A 19146-nucleotide genomic window follows, 5' to 3' on the forward strand; every position below is an offset into this window, starting at 1 on the left:
GGAGGCATGGGATCCAAGAGGACCTTGCTTTATCCATCCAGAATTGGTTTGCTCACAGAAGGCAGGTTGTAGACAGGTCATATTCTGCATGGAGGTCGGTGGCCGGTGGTGTGCTTCAGGGATCTGTTCTGGGACCCCCTTCTCTTCATGATTTTTATAAATGACCTAGATGAGGAAGTGGAGGGATGGGTTAGTAAATTTGCTGATGACACAAAGACTGGGAGTGTTGTGGATAGTGTGGAAGTCTGTCAGAGGTTACAGCAGGACATTGATAGGATGCAGAACTGGGCTGAGAAGTGACAGATGGAGTTCAATCCAGATAAGTGTTAGGTGGTTAATTTTGGTAGATCGAATATGATGGCAGAATATACTATTAATGGTAAGACTCTTGGCAGTGTGGAGGATCAGAGGGATCTTGGTGTCCGAGTCCATAGAACACTCAAAGCCACTACGTAAGTTGACTCTGTGGTTAAGGAGCATACGGTGCATTAGCCTTCATCAATCGTGGGATTGAGTTTAAGAGCTGAGAGGTAATATTACAGCTATATAAGACCCTGTTCAGACCTCACTTGGAGTACTGTGCTCAGATCTGGTCACCTCACTACAGGAAGGGCGTGGAACCTATAGAAAGGGTGCAGAGGAGATTTACAAGGACGTTGCCTGGATTGAGGAGCATGCCTTATGAGAATAGGTTGAGTGAACTCAGCCTTTTCTCCTTGGAGCGGCAGAGGATGAGAAGTGACCTGATAGAGGTGTATAAGATGATGAGAGGCATTGATCAGGTTTTTTCCCAGGGCTGAAATGACTAACACGAGGGCACAGTTTTAAGGTGCTTGGAAGTAGGTACAGAGGAGATGTCAGGGTTAAGTTTTTTTTATGCAGAGAGTGGTGAGTGTGTGGAATGGGTTGCCGGCAATGGTAGTGGAGGCAGATATGATAAGGTCATTTAAGAGACTCCTGGATAGGTACACAGAGCTTCGATAAATAGAGAACTATGGGTAACCTTAGGTAATTTCTAAAGTAAGCACATGTTTGGCACAGCATTGTGGGCCGAAGGGCCTGTATTGTGCTGTAGGTTTTCAACGATTCTATGTTTCTATCTTCATAAGTCATTAACAATGTGAAGATGGAATATGAAAGTAAGGTAGCCAATAATGTGAAAGAGGACTCCAAAAGGTATTTCAGATATATGAAGTGTAAAAGAAAGGTAAAAGTGGAATTTAGACCGCTGGAAACTGACGCTGGATAGGTAGTAATGAGGGTCAAATAAATAGCAAATGAATTGAATAAGTATTTTGCTTTAGTCTTTACTGTGGAAGGCACTAGCAGTATGGTGGAAGTTCCAGGTGTCAAGGGTTATAAAGTGTGTGAAGTTACCATTACTAGAGAGAAGGTTCTTGGGAACCTGAAAGGTCCAAAGGCAACAAATCACCTGGACCAGATAGTTTACAGCCCAGGTTTGTGAAAGAGTTGGCTGAAGAGATTGTGGAGCCATTAGAAATGATCTTTCAAGAATCACTTAATTCTGCAATGGTTCCGCATGACTGGAAAATTGCAAATGTCACTCCACTATTCAAGATGGGAGAGAGGCAGAAGAAAAGGCCAATTAGCCTGACCTCAATAGCTAGAAAGATGTTGGATTCGACTATTAAGGATGAGGTCTCAGAGTACTTGGGGGGCACATGATAAAATAGGTCAAAGTCAGAATGTTATCCTTAAGAGAAAATCTTGCCTGACAAATCTTTTGGAATTCTTCGAAGAAATAACAAGCAGGATAGACAAAGAAGAATCATTTGATATTGTGTATTTTGGATTTTCAGAAAGCCTGTTACAAGGTGCCTCACATGAGGCTGCTTAACAAGCTATGAGCCCACAGTATTACACAAGTATTCTAGCCTGGATAAAGGTGTGGTTGACTGGCAGGAGGCAAAGAGTGGGAATAATGGGAGCCATTTCAGGTTGGCTGCCAGTGACTAGTGGTGCTCCACAGGGGTCTGTGTTGGGGACACATATTTTTACATTATATGTCAATGAGTTGAATGATAGAATTGATAGCTTTGTTGCAAAGTTTGTAGATGATACAAAGTTAGGTGGAGAGGCAGGTAATTTTGAGAAAGTAGAGAGGTCACAGAAGCTCTTAGACAGATTAGGAGAATGGGCAAAGAAATGGTAGATGAAATACAGTGTCGGGAACTGTATGGTAATGCACTGTGGTAGAAGAAATGAAAGGGTTGACAATTTTCCAAATGGAGAGAAAATAAAAATACAGAGGCAAAAAGGGACTTGGGAGTCTTTGTGCAGGTTTCTCTGAAAGTTATTTTGCAGCCTTTGTCTGTGGTGAGGAAGGCAAATGCGATGTTAGCCTTCATTGCAGGAGGACTAGAATATAAAAGCAAGGACGTAATGTTGAAACCTTATAATGCACTGATGGGGGCTCACCTGGAGTATTGTCAGCAGTTTTGGGCCCCATATCTTCAAAAGGATATGCTGATATTGAAGAGGGTTCAAAAGAGGTTCATGAAAATGAATAGATTGTCATATGAAGAGTATCTGATGTCTCTGTAAAAATACACCTCTATCTGGAAGATTCAACTGCTGGTGAGTCAGTATCCTGGCAAAAAACTACACTATGAAGACAAAAGAGCTCTCCACGCAACTCTGCAAAAAAGGTTATTTAAAAGCACAAGACACGAGATGGATACAAAAAAAAAATTTCTAAGTCACTGAATACCTTGGAGTACAGCTAAATCAGTCCTCAAGAAATGGAAAGAATATGGCACAGTTGTAAATCAGACTAGAGCAGGCCATCCTCCAAAACTGAGTGACTGTGCAAGGAGGAGACTAGTGAGGCAGGTCACCAAAAGACCTCCCTCACAATGTCTGGAGGAGTTATAAGCTTCAGTGACTGAGATGGGAGACACTGCACATATAACTGTTGACTAGGTGCTTCACCAGTCACAGCTTTTGGGAGAGTGGCAAAGAGAAAGCCACTGTTGAAAAAACTCAAATGAAATCTCAGCTAGAGTTTGTCAGAAGACACGTGTGAGACTCTGAAGTCAGCTGGAAGAAGGTTCTATGGTCTGATGAAACTAAAATTGAGCTTTTTGGCTATCAGACTAAATGCCATGTCTGGCATAAGCCAAACACCACACAACATCAAAAACACACCATCCCAAACGTGAAGCATGGTGCTGGTTGCATCATGCTGTGGGGATGCTTCCCTGCAGTAGGCCCTGGAAGGCCTATGAAGGTAGGGGGTAAAATGAATGCAGCAAAATTCTGGGAATTCCTGGAGGAAAACCTGTTGCAGTCTGCAAGAGAACTGCAAATTGGCAAAAGATTTGTCTTCCAGCACGACAATGAACCCAAGCATAAAGCCAAACCTACACAGGAATGGCTTAAAATCAACAAAGTTGAAGTCCTGGCATTACCAAGTCAAAGTACAGACCTTGTGAGAATTTGTGGCTGGATTGAACAGGGCTGTTCATTCACAATCCTCATGTGATCTGACAGTGCTTGAGCACTTTTGTAAAGGAGGATGAGGAAAAACTGCAGTGTCCAGATGTGCAAAGTAGATAGAGACTTAGCCACACAGACTCAAGGCTATAATTGCTCCCAAAGGTACATCTATTAAATACTTACTTGAAGAGGGTGAGTAATTATGCAATCAATTATTTTGTGTAACTAATTGTAATAAATTTAGACCAATTGATCGAAAATTATTTTCATTTTGACACAAATGAGTCTTTTCTGTTGATCAGTGTCAAAAAACCTAAATTAAATTCACTGCGATTCAATGTTGTAAAACAATAAAACATGAAAACTTCTAGAGGGGCTGAATACTTTTTAGAGGCACTGTACATTGTTGTTCAAGTTACGTATATATGAACCACAAACAAAGGTGCCAGCACTGATCCCTGTGGACCTTCAGCCAGACTGATGAGTGCATCTGAGTGCAGCATCATTACATGAGGAATGTACCTTCATTTGAGGGGGCTGGAATTACACTCATGATTCTTTCAATCTGATTTATTGAGGAAGTTCCTGGAAAGAGCGGTTTCCCGAGCAGCATCTCTCCTAAAATACACCCAACACTCCACATGTCCACGCCTTTGGTATATCTGTATAAAGAGATATATTTCACTTAGTTTTGAGACCCCTAAATGCTTTCCATCAAAGTAACTAAATACCAGTGTACAAATGTCCACAGCACCAGACCAAATGTCAAGATCCCACTGCCTCCCAGTATCACCTGCTCTCCATCCTCCTGATTTCCTCAACCAGTTTTTTCTTCCCTCGCTCTCTCTGAGCCCTAACCTAAACTTTTGCCTTTGCCTCCACAGATGCTGCCTGACCCACTGAGTTCCTTCAGCAGGTCGTTTTTTCACTCTGGACTCCACTATCTGCAGTCATGTATCACCAGTTTATAACCAGATTTCACCTATGCTATTCCAACATTACCTTCATGCTAATGGATCTGTTTTTATCTATGGTGTTGTGAAACCAATTATCCCACTGCTATTCTGCCCTGACTTTAAACCCATAGTAAACTGATCACACTCCTTGTGATCATTTGCACTGTATTTTCATCAGTGATTCAGGTTTGCTTCCAACATTTGTTTCTGAACCTTATCTACCTCTCACATTGTGTATAAGTATGGACTTTGCTATCATCCTTATTGTGCTATTTTGATAACCTTCCCAAGGCCACCAGCCTTGTTATTGGATTAAAGTCCCTTCTCTTCCAGACAGTCAGCATCTCACTAGGGTGTGTCAGAAGAGAAAGATCAAGGAAAGTAAGGGTGGGGAGAGCCAACCTTGGATAACTAAGGAAATAAAAGAAGGCATCAAACTAAAAGGTCATGCAAGTCGCCAAGAGTAGTGGGAAACGGGAAGAATGGAAAATTTTAAAAAGCAACAAAGTACCACTAAGTGAGCAATAAAGAAAGGGAAAACAACAGGAATTCTGCAGATGCTGGAAATTTAAGCAACACACATAAACGTTGCTGGTGAATGCAGCAGGCCAGGCAGCATCTGTAGGAAGAGGTGCAGTCGACGTTTCAGGCCGAGACCCTTCGTCAGGACTAATAAAGAAAGGGAAGCCGGATTATGAAAATAAACCAGCACAAAATATAAAAATGGATGGTGAAAGTTTTAGACCATAAGACAAAGGAGCAGAAGTAGGCCATTCGGCCCATCGAGTTTGCTCCGCCATTTTATCGTGAGCTGATCCATTTTCTCCTATTTAGTCCCACTCCCCCGCCTTCTCACCATAACCTTTGATGCCCTGGCTACTCAGATAACTATCAATCTCTGCCTTAAATACACCCAATGACTTGGCCTCCACTGCTGCCCGTGGCAACAAATTCCATAGATTCACCACCCTCTGACTAAAAAAATTACTTTGCATTTCTGTTCTGAAAGGGCGCCCTTCAATCCTTAAGTCATGCCCTCTCGTACTAGACTGCCCCATCATGGGAAACAACTTTGCCACATCCACTCTGTCCATACCTTTTAACATTCGAAATGTTTCTATGAGGTCTCCCCTCATTCTTCTAAACTCCAAGGAATACAGTCCAAGAGCAGACAAACGTTCCTCATATGTTAACCCTCTCATTCCCGGAATCATTCTAGTGAATCTTCTCTGTACCCTCTCCAACGTCAGCACATCCTTTCTTAAATAAGGAGACCAAGACTGCTTATATAATTATATAAAGCAGACAAGGGTAGTTAAAGTGAAAGTAGGTCCCTAGGGAATTGGAGGAAGAGGGAAATTGATATTTGGTAATGAGGAAGTGGCCGAAGCTTTGAATGACTATTTTGTGTCGGTCTTCATGCTGGAGGACACACCTAACAGGCCAATGAGAGATGTTATGTATGCAATGGGAGGTAAGGACCTTAATACAATAGCTATCACTAAAGAGGGTAGTGCTGAGCAAACTTGTGGGCCTGAAGATAGATGAGTCCCCTGGTCCTGATGGGATGCATCCCAGGGTACTGAAAGCAATGGCAGAAGTTATAGTAGAGGCTTTGGTGATAATTTACCAAAATTCTCTGGACTCTGGGCAGGTCCAGGTGGATTGGAAGACAATGAATGTTATACCACTGTTCAAAAAAGGATGTAGGCAAAAGGCAGGTAACTATAGGCCAGTTAGTTTAACATCTGCAGTTGGGAAAGTGCTTGAAGCTATCATTAAAGAAGAAACACTGAGGCATCTGGAAAGAAATGGATCCACCAAGCAGACACAGCATGGATTCAGCAAAGGTTTCAAAGGAAGGTCCTGTTTGACAAACTTACTGGAATTGCTTGAGGATATAATGAGAGCAGCGGATAGAGAGGGACAGATGGACGTTATTTACTTGGATTTCCAGAAGGCATTCGATAAAGTGCCACATAAAAGACTTATCCATTAGATAAGGACGTATACAGTTGGGGGTGATGCATTTGCACGGATAAAGGATTGGTTAACTAATAGAAAACAGAAAGTAGGGATACATGGGTGCTACTCTGGTTGGCAGTCAGTGACGAGTGGTGAGACGCAGGAGACGATGCTTGGCCCACAACTGTTCATGACATAAATTAAATATCAGCAAGAGGGGACTGAGTGTAGTCATCTATGTTTGCTGATAATACTGAATTGAGTGGAAAAGCAAATTGTGCAAAAGATTTGGAGAGACTGCACAGAGATATAGATAAGCTAAATGAGGGCAAAGGTCTGGCAGATGGAATACAATGTGAGGTCATCCACTTTGGAAGGAAAAATGAAAGAGCAGATTATTATTTAAATGGTAAAAAATTGCAGCATGCTGCTGTGCAGAAAGACTTGGGGATGCTTGTGCATGAATCACAAAAGGTTGATTTGCAGGTGCAGCAGGCTATCAAGAAGGCAAATGGAATGTTGGTCGTCTTTGCTCGAGGGATTGAAATTAAGAGCAGGGAGGTAATGCTGCAACTGTACAGGGTACTGGTGAGGCCACACCTGGAGTACTGCGCTCAGTTCTGGTCTCCTTACTTGAGGAAGGATATACTAGCTTTGGAGGCAGTGCAGAGGAGGTTCACCAGGTTAATTCCAGAGATGAGGGAGTTAGACTATGAGGAGAGATTGAGTCACCTGGGACTGTACTCACTGGAATTCAAAAGAATGAGAGGCGATCTTATAGAAACATATAGAATTATGAAAGGGATAGATAAGATAGAGACTGGAAAGTTGTTTCCATTGGTAGGTGAAACCAAAACTGGGGGACATAGCCTCAAGATTCAGGGGAGTAGATTTAGGACGGAGATGAGGTGGAACTGCTTTTCCCAGAGAATGGTGAATCTGTGGAATTTTCTGCCCAATGAAACAGTGCAGGCTACTTCAGTAAATATATTTAAGATAAGGTTGGATAGATTTTTGCATATTAGGGGAATTAATAGTTATGGGGAAAAGGCAGGTAGGTGGAGATGAGTCCATGGCCAGATCAGCCGTGATCTTATCGAATGGCAGAGCAGATTTAATGGGCCAGATGGCCAACTCCTGCTCTTATTTCTTATGCTCTTATGTGAATCAATGTACATGCCTCCAAGCTTTGGCAAGCACATCACTGCAAGCACTGGGTTACTACCCCTACTGAGCCTGTGATCACTTATTGATTCACACTGAGGTGCAGTCAACCCTTTCAAACATCACTTGTTTAATTTTACAGAAGTAAACAATAAACAATTATAATAGCCCATCCTGAGGTTTTACAAGGCATTGGGCAGAGCGCATATGGAGTATTGTGAGCAGTGTTGGGTCCAATATCTACAAAAGGATGTGCTGGCATTGGCAAGGGTACAGAGCATGTTTACGAGAATTATTCTCACAATGAAAGGGTTACCTTATGAGAAGTGTTTGATGGCTCTGGGCCTGCACTAGCTGGTGTTTAGTAAAATGAGTGTGGATCTCATTGAAACCTAATGAATATTGACAGGCCAAGATAAAGTGAATATGGAGAGGATATTTCCTATGGGACTAGAGAGCACAACCTCAAAACAGAAATACATCCGTTTGGAACAGAGATGAGGAGGAATTTCTTGAGTCAGAAAGTGGATTCAAGGAATTCCTGTTGGTAAAGAGCACCCTGATGCATACATCTTTATCAAATACAGCTCGGCATTCAATAAAAACTAACAATAAAATCATCAACTCAAAACTAGTCAATAAGCTTCAAGACCTTGTTCTCAATACATCTTTGTGCAATTAGATCCTTGATTTCCTCACATGCAGACCCCAGTCAGTTCGCATTGGCAACAGCATCTCCTCCATGATTTCCATCAGTGCAGGTGCACCACGAGACTGTGTGCTTAGCCCCCTGCTCTACTCACTTTAGACTTATGACTTCTTGGCAAGCATAGCTCAAATTAAATATTCAACTTTGCTAATGACAGTAGGGCAAAGCAAAGCTAGTGACAAATCACCATATAAGAGAAAGATTGAAAATCTGATTAAGTGGTGCCATAACAACAACCTCTTAATGTCATCAAGACCAAGGAGATGTATATAGACTTCAGGGAAAGGAAACAAGAGGTCCATGAATGGAGAGGGTCAGCAACTTTAAATCCTTTGAAGAAAACAAAAGAAATGAATCTCAGGGTTGTATATGGCGACATATATGTACTTTGATAATAAATTTACTTTGGTTTGAACTTTAGTGGATTTGTGGAATTCATCACTACAGACAGCTGTACAGGCCAAGTCACTGGGTGTATCTGAAGCAGAGGTTGAGATGTTCTTGGTTAGCAAGGACATCACAGGTTATGCGGAGAAGGCAGGAGAATGCAGTTGAAAAGGAAAATATATCAGACCTGATTCAATGGCAGCGGAAATTCAATGGAATCTGGACACTTCACATCTAGTCATCACAATGCCACTAGTTTCAAAGTAAGTATGCATAAAGATAGTTCTGGTCCGTGGGTTGAGATTGCAAATTGGACAAAGGCCAATTTTGTTGATATTGGAAAGATCTGAAAAATGAGGATTCGGACAGGCTGTTTTCTGGCAAAGGTATACTTGGTAAGTAGGAGGCCTTCAAAACTGAAATCTTGAGAGTACAAAGCTTGTATGTGCCTGTCAGAATAAAAGATAAAGTTAACAGTTGTAGGGAATCTTCATTTTCAAGAGATATTGAGGCCCTGGTAAAGAAAAAAAAGGAGGTGAATTGCAGGTATAGGCAGGAAGAAGCAAGTGAAGGGCTTAAGGAGTACAAGAAATGCAACAGAACACTTAAGAAAGAAATCAGGAGATGGACATAGAAGGAAGACAAAATGGCATCAATTTTATGGACTCTGTACAGATTACATCGGAGGTGTTTGCTGTCTAAAGGCAAGTGGACAGGTGTGAGGTGTTGCATTTTGGAAGGACAAATCAAGGTAGGACATACACAGTAAATGGTAGGGCACTGAGGAGTGCAGAGGAACAAAGGGATCTGGGAGTTCAGATACATAATTCCCTGAAAGTGGCGTCACAGGTAGACAGGGTTGTAAAGAAGGTTTTTAGCATCCTGGCGTTCATAAATCAAAGTATTGAGTATAGGAGTTGGGATGTTATGGGGAGGTTAAGACATTGGTGAGGCCAAATTTGGAGTATTGTGTACAGTTCTGGTCACCTAACTATAGGAAGGATATCAGTAAGATTGAAAGTGTGCAGAGAAGATTTACTAGGATATTGCCGGATCTTCAGGAGTTGAGTTACAGGAAAAGATTGAACAGGTTAGGACTTTATTCCTTGGAGCGTAGAAAAATGAGAGACGATTTGATAGAGGTTTACAAAATTATGAGGGGTATCGGTCTGTCTGTCTAGGTACCATATCCGATGAAGACTTTGGTGACCATGGTTTTCCATATAGATCTATCCTTCGTTTTTTGGATGACTTCCATTTCCTCGATGTGTAGCCACCTGGCTATGCTTTTGATGTACGTAAGCCGAAGTCTTCCTCCAGGTTTACTCCCCTCAATCTTTCCAGAGAGTATGAGTTTTTCTAGTTCATCTTTCCACATGATGTGTCCTAAGAATCTGAGTTGTCTTTCTCTTATTGTTGGTATGAGTGATTGAACTGCTTGGGCTCTTCTGAGAACTTCTTCATTTGATGTGTGTGTGGTTCATGATATTTTTAACATTCTCCTGTAGAACCATAATTCAGCTGCTTCCAGTCCCTTTTCCATTGCTGGGGAAATGGTCCGGCATTCACTTCCTTAAGTCAGGATAGAATAAATGTAGCACTGCAGTATTCTGTTTTTAGTGTACGTGCTCATCTTTCTGTCTGTTAATATGGTCTTCATTTTTTGGAAAGCTTCTTTCGCCATTGCTATTCTGTATTTGATATCTGTGTCGCACCTGCCATTACTTGTTATTACGCTGCCAAGATATCTGAATTTGTTGACTTGTTTGATGTTTGTATTTCCGATCTTGATCACACATTGTGGGATGTTTGTCTTTCTGGAGATGACCACGCTTTCTGTCATCTTGGTGTTGATTGAGAGGCCTCTGCGATTACTTTCTGCGGCCACTGTAGTGAGTAGTTCTTGAAGTTTTGTTTCTGAGTCAGCTATTAGTACGATGTCATCAGCATATCTGATGTTATTTATATTATGCCCTCCAATTGTGAATCCTTTGATGTCTTTGATACTTCTCAAGATATTTTCACGATACCAGGTTGAGTAAGTCTGGCGAAAAGACACAACCTTGCCTGACTCCTCTCATGATATTCACATACTCACTCACTTCTCCTATTCTGATGGATGCTGTCTGGTCCCAGTATAAGTTTCTTAAGAAACATATATCTTTCCCATCTATGTCAAGATCTTGAAGCATTTCCAGAAGATCTTGCTGTCTGACAGTGTCAAAAGCTCTTGTATAGTCAATGAAACATAGGTAGATGTCTTTTTGTACCTGGATTGCTCGTTCACAGATCATCCGTAGCATGAAAATTGCATTTCTGGTTCCAGTGTTTTCCACAAAGCTGTATTGTTCTTTACTGATTTCTGGTTTTATACAGAGTCTTGCTCTCATCATGATTACTCTGAGAATAATTTTTGCCACGTGGCTCATCAGGCTTATTGTACGATGTAACTCACATTCTGTCGCTCCTTCTTTCTTTGGAACTGTGATGAACACTGTTTTACTTAAATCATCAGGTATCTCTCCATGATCATAGATTTCATTTGCTATTTCTGTTATTTTCTCTATTCCAAAATCTTCTAAGGCCAGTATCATTTCAACAGCAATGTTGTCTGGACCAGTTGCTCTATTTATGTTTTGTTTTATTTACAGATGCTCGAATTTCTGATTTTAGAATGCTAGGTCCTTCAAGATTCTTCTTTATGTTCGGTTTTTCTCCTCTTTGGTCTTCAAAAAGTTCTCTTATATATTCTGTCCATCTGTTTAGGATTACCTCTTTGTTCATAATTAAGCTGCCATTTTTTACTTGCTGAGCAAAGTAATTTCCCCAACACACATCAAAGTTGCTGGTGAACGCAGCAGGCCAGGCAGCATCTGTAGGAAGAGGTGCAGTCGACGTTTCAGGCCGAGACCCTTCGTCAGGACTAACTGAAGGAAGAGTGAGTAAGGGATTTGAAAGCTGGAGGGGGAGGGGGAGATCCAAAATGATAGGAGAAGACAGGAGAGGGAGGGATAGAGCCAAGAGCTGGGCAGGTGATAGGCAAAAGGGGATACGAGAGGATCATGGGACAGGAGGTCCGGGAAGAGAGACAAGGGGGGGGGGACCCAGAGGATGGGCAAAAGGTATATTCAGAGGGACAGAGGGAGAAAAAGGAGAGTGAGAGAAAGAATGTGTGCATAAAAATAAGTAACAGATGGGGTACAAGGGGGAGGTGGGGCCTTAGCGGAAGTTAGAGAAGTCGATGTTCATGCCATCAGGTTGGAGGCTACCCAGACGGAATACAAGGTGTTGTTCCTCCAACCTGAGTGTGGCTTCATCTTTACAGTTGAGGAGGCCGTGGATAGACATGTCAGAATGGGAATGGGATGTGGAATTAAAATGTGTGGCCACTGGGAAATCCTGCTTTCTCTGGCGGACAGAGCGTAGATGTTCAGCAAAGCGGTCTCCCAGTCTGCGTCGGGTCTCGCCAATATATAAAAGGCCACATCGGGAGCACTGGACGCAGTATATCACCCCAGTCGACTCACAGGTGAAGTGTTGCCTCACCTGGAAGGACTGTTTGGGGCCCTGAATGGTGGTAAGGGAGGAAGTGTAAGGGCATGTGTAGCACTTGTCCCGCTTACACGGATAAGTGCCAGGAGGGAGATCAGTGGGGAGGGATGGGGGGAACGAATGGACAAGGGAGTTGCGTAGGGAGCGATCCCTGCGGAATGCAGAGAGAGGCGGGAAGGGAAAGATGTGCTTAGTGGTGGGATCCCGTTGGAGGTGGCGGAAGTTACGGAGAATAATATGTTGGACCCGGAGGCTGGTGGGGTGGTAGGTGAGGACCAGGGGAACCCTATTCCTAGTGGGGTGGCGGGAGGATGGAGTGAGAGCAGATGTACGTGAAATGGGGGAGATGCGTTTAAGAGCAGAGTTGATAGTGGAGGAAGGGAAGCCCCTTTCTTTAAAAAATGAAGACATCTCCCTCGTCCTAGAATGAAAAGCCTCATCCTGAGAGCAGATGCGGCGGAGATGGAGGAATTGCGAGAAGGGGATGGCGTTTTTGCAAGAGACAGGGTGAGAAGAGGAATAGTCCAGATAGCTGTGAGAGTCAGTAGGCTTATAGTAGACATCAGTGGATAAGCTGTCTCCACAGACAGAGACAGAAAGATCTAGAAAGGGGAGGAAGGTGTCGGAAATGGACCAGGTAAACTTGAGGGCAGGGTGAAAGTTGGAGGCAAAGTTAATAAAGTCAACGAGTTCTGCATGTGTGCAGGAAGCAGCGCCAATGCAGTCGTCGATGTAGCGAAGGAAAAGTGGGGGACAGATACCAGAATAGGCACGGAACATAGATTGTTCCACAAAGCCAACAAAAAGGCAGGCATAGCTAGGACCCATACGGGTGCCCATAGCTACACCTTTAGTTTGGAGGAAGTGGGAGGAGCCAAAGGAGAAATTATTAAGAGTAAGGACTAATTCCGCTAGACGGAGCAGAGTGCTGGTAGAGGGGAACTGATTAGGTCTGGAATCCAAAAAGCGTAGAGCTTTGAGACCTTCCTGATGGGGGATGGAGGATGGGGGATAAGGACTGGACATCCATGGTGAAAATCCATGGTTAAACGCATCTCCCCCATTTCACGTACATCTGCTCTCACTCCATCCTCCCACCACCCCACTAGGAATAGGGTTTCCCTGGTCCTCACCTACCACCCACCAGCCTCCGGGTCCAACATATTATTCTCCGTAACTTCCGCCACCTCCAACGGGATCCCACCACTAAGCACATCTTTCCCTCCCTGCCTCTCTCTGCATTCCACAGGGATCGCTCCCTACGCAACTCCCTTGTCCATTCGTTCCCCCCATCCCTCCCCACTGATCTCCCTCCTGGCACTTATCCGTGTAAGCGGGACAAGTGCTACACATGCCCTTACACTTCCTCCCTTACCACCATTCAGGGCCCCAAACAGTCCTTCCAGGTGAGGCAACACTTCACCTGTGAGTCGACTGGGGTGATATACTGCGTCCGGTGCTCCTGATGTGGCCTTTTATATATTGGCGAGACCCGACGCAGACTGGGAGACCGCTTTGCTGAACACCTACCCTCTGTCCGCCAGAGAAAGCAGGATCTCCCAGTGGCCACACATTTTAATTCCACATCCCATTCCCATTCTGACATGTCTATCCACGGCCTCCTCTACTGTAAAGATGAAGCCACACTCAGGTTGGAGGAACAACACCTTATATTCCGTCTGGGTAGCCTCCAACCTGATGGCATGCACATCGACTTCTCTAACTTCCGCTAAGGCCCCACCTCCCCCTCGTACCCCATCTGTTACTTATTTTTATGCACACATTCTTTCTCTCACTTTTTTTCTCCCTCTGTCCCTCTGAATATACCTCTTGCCCATCCTCTGGGTCCCCCCCCCGTCTTTCTTCCCAGACCTCCTGTCCCATGATCCTCTCGTATCCCCTTTTGCCTATCACCTGTCCAGCTCTTGGCTCTATCCTTCCCCCTCCTATCTTCTCCTATCATTTTGGATCTCCCCCTCCCCCTCCAACTTTCAAATCCCTTACTCACTCTTCCTTCAGTTAGTCCTGATGAAGGGTCTCGGCCTGAACCGTCGACTACACCTCTTCCTACAGATGCTGCCTGGCCTGCTGCGTTCACCAGCAACTTTGATGTGTGTTGCTTGAATTTCCAGCATCTGCAGAATTCCTGTTGTTTGGGTTGTTATCATGGGTGACTTTAACTTCCCTAATATTGATTGGCACCTGATTAGTTCCAAGGGTTTAAATGGGGCAGAGTTTGTTAAGTGTGTCCAGGATGGATTCCTGTCACAGTATGTGGACAGGCCGACCAGGGGGAATGCCATACTAGATCTGGTACTAGGTAATGAACCCGGTCAGGTCACAGATCTCTCAGTGGGTGAGCATCTGGGGGACAGTGACCACTGCTCCCTGGCCTTTATAATTATCATGGAAACGGATAGAATCAAAGAGGACAGGAAAATTTTTAATTGGGGAAAGGCAAATTATGAGGCTATAAGGCTAGAACTTGCGGGTGTGAATTGGGATGATGTTTTTGCAGGGAAATGTACTATGGACATGTGGTTGGTGTTTCGAGATCTCTTGCGGGATGTAAGGGATAAATTTGTCCCTGTGAGGAAGATAAAGAATGGTAGGGTGAAGGAACCATGGGTGACAAGTGAGGTGGAAAATCTAGTCAGGTGGAAGAAGGCAGCATACAGGAGGTTTAGGAAGCAAGAATCAGATGGGTCTATTGAAGAATATAGGGAAGCAAGAAAGGAGCTTAAGAAGGGGCTGAGAAGAGCAAGAAGGGGGCATGAGAAGGCCTTGGCGAGTAGGGTAAAGGAAAACCCCAAGGCATTCTTCAATTATGTGAAGAAAAAAAGGATGACAGGAGTGAAGGTAGGACCGATTAGAGATAAAGGTGGGAAGATGTGCCTGGAGGCTGTGGAAGTGAGCGAGGTCCTCAATGAATACTTCTCTTCAGTATTCACCAATGAGAGGGAACTTGATGATGGTGAGGACAATATGAGTGAGGTTGATGTTCTGGAGCATGTTGATATTAAGGGAGAGGAGGTGTTGGAGTTGTTAAAATATATTAGGACAGATAAGTCCCCGGGGCCTGACGGAATATTTCCCAGGCTGCTCCATGAGGCAAGAGAAGAGATTGCTGAGCCTCTGGCTAGGATCTTTATGTCCTCGTTGTCCACGGGAATGGTACCGGAGGATTGGAGGGAGGCGAATGTTGTTCCCTTGTTCAAAAAAGGTAGTAGGGATAGTCCGGGTAATTATAGACCAGTGAGCCTTACGTCTGTGGTGGGAAAGCTGTTGGAAAAGATTCTTAGAGATAGGATCTATAGGCATTTAGAGAATCATGGTCTGATCAGGGACAGTCAGCATGGCTTTGTGAAGGGCAGATCGTGTCTAACAAGCCTGATAGAGTTCTTTGAGGAGGTGACCAGGCATATAGATGAGGGTAGTGCAGTGGATGTGATCTATATGGATTTTAGTAAGGCATTTGACAAGGTTCCACACGGTAGGCTTATTCAGAAAATTAGAAGGCATGGGATCCAGGGAAGTTTGGCCAGGTGGATTCCGAATTGGCTTGCCTGCAGAAGGCAAAGGGTGGTGGTGGAGGGAGTACATTCAGATTGGAGGATTGTGACTAGTGGTGTCCCACAAGGATCTGTTCTGGGACCTCTACTTTTCGTGATTTTTATTAACGACCTGGATGTGGGGGTAGAAGGCTGGGTTGGCAAGTTTGCAGACGACACAAAGGTTGGTGGTGTTGTAGATAGTGTAGAGGATTGTCAAAAATTGCAGAGAGACATTGATAGGATGCAGAAGTGGGCTGAGAAGTGGCAGATGGAGTTCAACCCAGAGAAGTGTGAGGTGGTACACTTTGGAAGGACAAACTCCAAGGCAGAGTACAAAGTAAATGGCAGGATACTTGGTAGTGTGGAGGAGCAGAGGGATCTCAGGGTACATGTCCACAGATCCCTGAAAGTTGCCTCACAGGTGGATAGGGTAGTTAAGAAAGCTTATGGGGTGTTAGCTTTCATAAGTCGAGGGATAGGGTTTAAGAGTCTCAATGTAATGATGCAGCTCTATAAAACTCTGGTTAGGCCACACTTGGAGTACTGTGTCCAGTTCTGGTCACCTCACTATAGGAAGGATGTGGAAGCATTGGAAAGGGTACAGAGGAGATTCACCAGGATGCTGCCTGGTTTAGAAAGTATTGTTACGAGAATACACATAAAATTAAGATGTTTGCTGGCCTGGGCTAGCATCAGTGGCATCAGCAGTTGGTCTGCCACCTGCCCTCAGGGGAAGGAGAGATAAGGAACAATGGAGCAGCGTCTGGAGATGTGTAATGAAGGGATGTGGGAGAGAGAGCTGTCTGGAGCAGCTCCCCCCTTTGAACCCTGAACTGTTTGAAGTGATGGACAGGCGATACCCCAGCAGGGGGATAAAAAGGGACAGGTTCGCTAAGACAGACACACACGCCACCCGAGGTAACGAGACCCTGGAAGCGGTGCGCCTCTCACGAGTGGGTGAGAAGCATCAGACAACGACAAGGGTGGAAAGGTACGATCAGTGGGAACCCGGTGTGTGTCCGCCCTTGCCTGGGTGCCGGGTTCACTGCAGAGGATCGACCGCATCTGGAGGAGGGGTCACAGTCGGTGACCTCAGGTGACATCACCAAGGACCCGCCCAAAAGTTGCTTGTGAGCCATCTCGCTGGTCTGTGAGTGAAGCCGTTCTGAATGATCAGTTGTTCCTGTTCTCTCTGTCTCTCTTCCCCCACCTTGTCCATCGCCATGGCAACGATTACTGCGAACTGAACTACTAACTGGACTGAACTTTGAGTCATTTTGAAATTGGTCATTTCAACGATAGACAACGATAGAGCTTGATTGATGCTGTTATCTTAATTCTGTGCACATGTGCGTTTATCATCGCTGAACTGTTGCATTTATTATCCTTTCGATTAATGTGTTGCTTGTTTCTTTAATAAAACTTTCTTAGTTCTAGTACTCCAGACTCCAACTGAGTGATCCATTTCTGCTGGTTTGGCAACCCAGTTACGGGGTACGTAACATAAGTGGGGTTCTCGTCCGCGATTTTGAACACTAAATTTGGGACGGAGTAAATTGATTGGGTTAAAATTCCCGAAAGAAAGAAAAGACAAACAGCAGAAATGGAGGTTGAGGAATTTATAAAGGCGCCGATCTTGGAGGCATTAGAGGATGCCAGGAAATCGGAATTGATAGCTGTGGCCAAACGGGTGAATCTTGCCAAGGTGAAGTCGACAATGAGGAGAGAGGAGATACACAGAGCTATTGTAGAGCACTATGTATCTAAAGGTGTGTTTCCCCAAGGTGAGCTGGGGGTGGTGTCTATTGAAAAACCTGCTGGAGACGCGGTACAGGTACAGCTTGAAAAACTGAGACTCGAGCACGAGTTCCGGGTACGGCAGTTAGAACACGAAGAGAAGCAGTTAGAAAGGCAGGAGAAAGAGAGAGAGTTAGAAAGGCGGGAGAGAGAGAGAGAGGTAGAAAGGCAAGAGAGAGAGAAAGAGGTAGAAAGGCAAGAGAGAGAAAGACAGTTGGAGAGAGAGGAGAAACAGAGGGAAAGAGAATTTGAGCTGGAGAAGTTAAAGATAAGGGCCGAGCAGGGGCTCGTGCCGAACCAAGGTGGAGGGTTCCGGGCGACCCAGGAGGTAAGGCTGGTTCCCCCTTTTGACGATACCGATGTGGATCGGTACTTTCTCCATTTCGAAAAAGTGGCTATAAGTCAGGACTGGCCGAGGGATAAGTGGGTTGTTTTACTTCAGAGTGTACTGAAAGGGAAGGCCCAAGAAGCTTACTCCGCTTTATCCGCGGAAGATGCCCAGAAGTATGAGGTGGTGAAGGAGGCCATCCTCAGGATTTATGAGTTGGTCCCGGAGGCATACCGGCAGAGGTTCCGGAATGCGAGGAAGCGGTGGGACCGCACGTATTTGGAGTTTGCTCGTGAGATGCAAACATATTGTGAGCGTTGGTGCGCCTCGAAAGGGGTAGAGGGGGATTATGACAGACTGCTGCAACTGATTCTGATTGAGCAGTTTAAAGGTTGTGTCCCTGAGGGTATGAGACCCTACCTCGATGAGAAAGAGGCAGCCACGTTAGCCGCAACTGCTAAGTTAGCGGATGAGTATGCGTTGACGCATAAAATGAAGGTTGCCCCGAGTAAAGGCTACCAGAAGGGTAGTCAGGACGGCGGGGAGAGTCCGCCGGAAAAGTCAGAAAGTAAGCCGGGGACTAGTGGAAAGGATAAAGTAGACCGGGAGCAGTCTGGTAGGAAGTCTCCTGGGGTCGTCTGTTATAATTGTGGGAAAGTCGGACACTTTGCGTCCAGGTGCTTTGCCCCAAGGAAGGAGACGGGGAAAGGAAAAGCGGAAATTTTGAATGGCTGTATTGAGCTGTTAAGCGAACCGCTAGGGAAGGACAGGTCTGAAAAAGTCCAGGAAGGGCGCGAGAGGTTTATCTCGGCCGGACTGGTGTCAGTGAAGGAGGGGTTAAAACCAGTTCCAGTGCGGATCTGGAGAGACACGGGAGCGTGTCAGTCACTAATACTGAAGAGTGTATTAGAGTTTAGCTCAGAGACCCAGACTGGGGAGGTAGAGGTCAAAGGTGTTGGGGAAGGGACAGAGTCAGTCCCTTTGCACCAGATACACTTACAGAGCAACCTGGTCTCTGGACTAGTCACGATCGGGGTGAGGTCCGAATTACCGATGAAAGACGTGGAAGTCTTGCTCGGTAATGACATCGCCGGAGGAATCGTGTTCCCAGTCGTGAGATTGACGGGTCAGCCTGCCAGCATGGAGGCCCCGCCCGCGATGGTGAATTTGGCTGAAACATTTCTGCCAACCTTGTATGAGACAGGGTGTAGTGAGATAAGAGGTAGTGAGGGAGCTGGGACGGACGTAGCAGTAGCCAGGAAAGAATTTGTGCAG

General features: G+C 44.9%; 1 protein-coding gene across 5 annotated transcripts in view; it reads right to left on the reverse strand.

Annotated features, from left to right (window-relative positions):
• mapk15 (mitogen-activated protein kinase 15) overlaps nucleotides 1-19146 on the reverse strand; it is a 214853-nt gene that overhangs the window by 122212 nt on the left and 73495 nt on the right. For all 5 annotated transcript variants that reach the window (XR_010017473.1, XM_063044741.1, XM_063044742.1 and 2 more), the window contains exon 7: nucleotides 3982-4121. Coding sequence is in view for 4 of the 5 variants with exons in the window: in XM_063044741.1 (XP_062900811.1) it covers nucleotides 3982-4121 (140 nt within the window). In the remaining variant the exon portion in view is untranslated. The remainder of the gene's footprint in view (nucleotides 1-3981; nucleotides 4122-19146) is intronic.

The sequence above is a fragment of the Mobula hypostoma genome, chromosome 3 (genome assembly GCF_963921235.1).
Source record: "Mobula hypostoma chromosome 3, sMobHyp1.1, whole genome shotgun sequence".
NCBI classification, from domain to species: Eukaryota; Metazoa; Chordata; class Chondrichthyes; order Myliobatiformes; family Myliobatidae; genus Mobula; species Mobula hypostoma.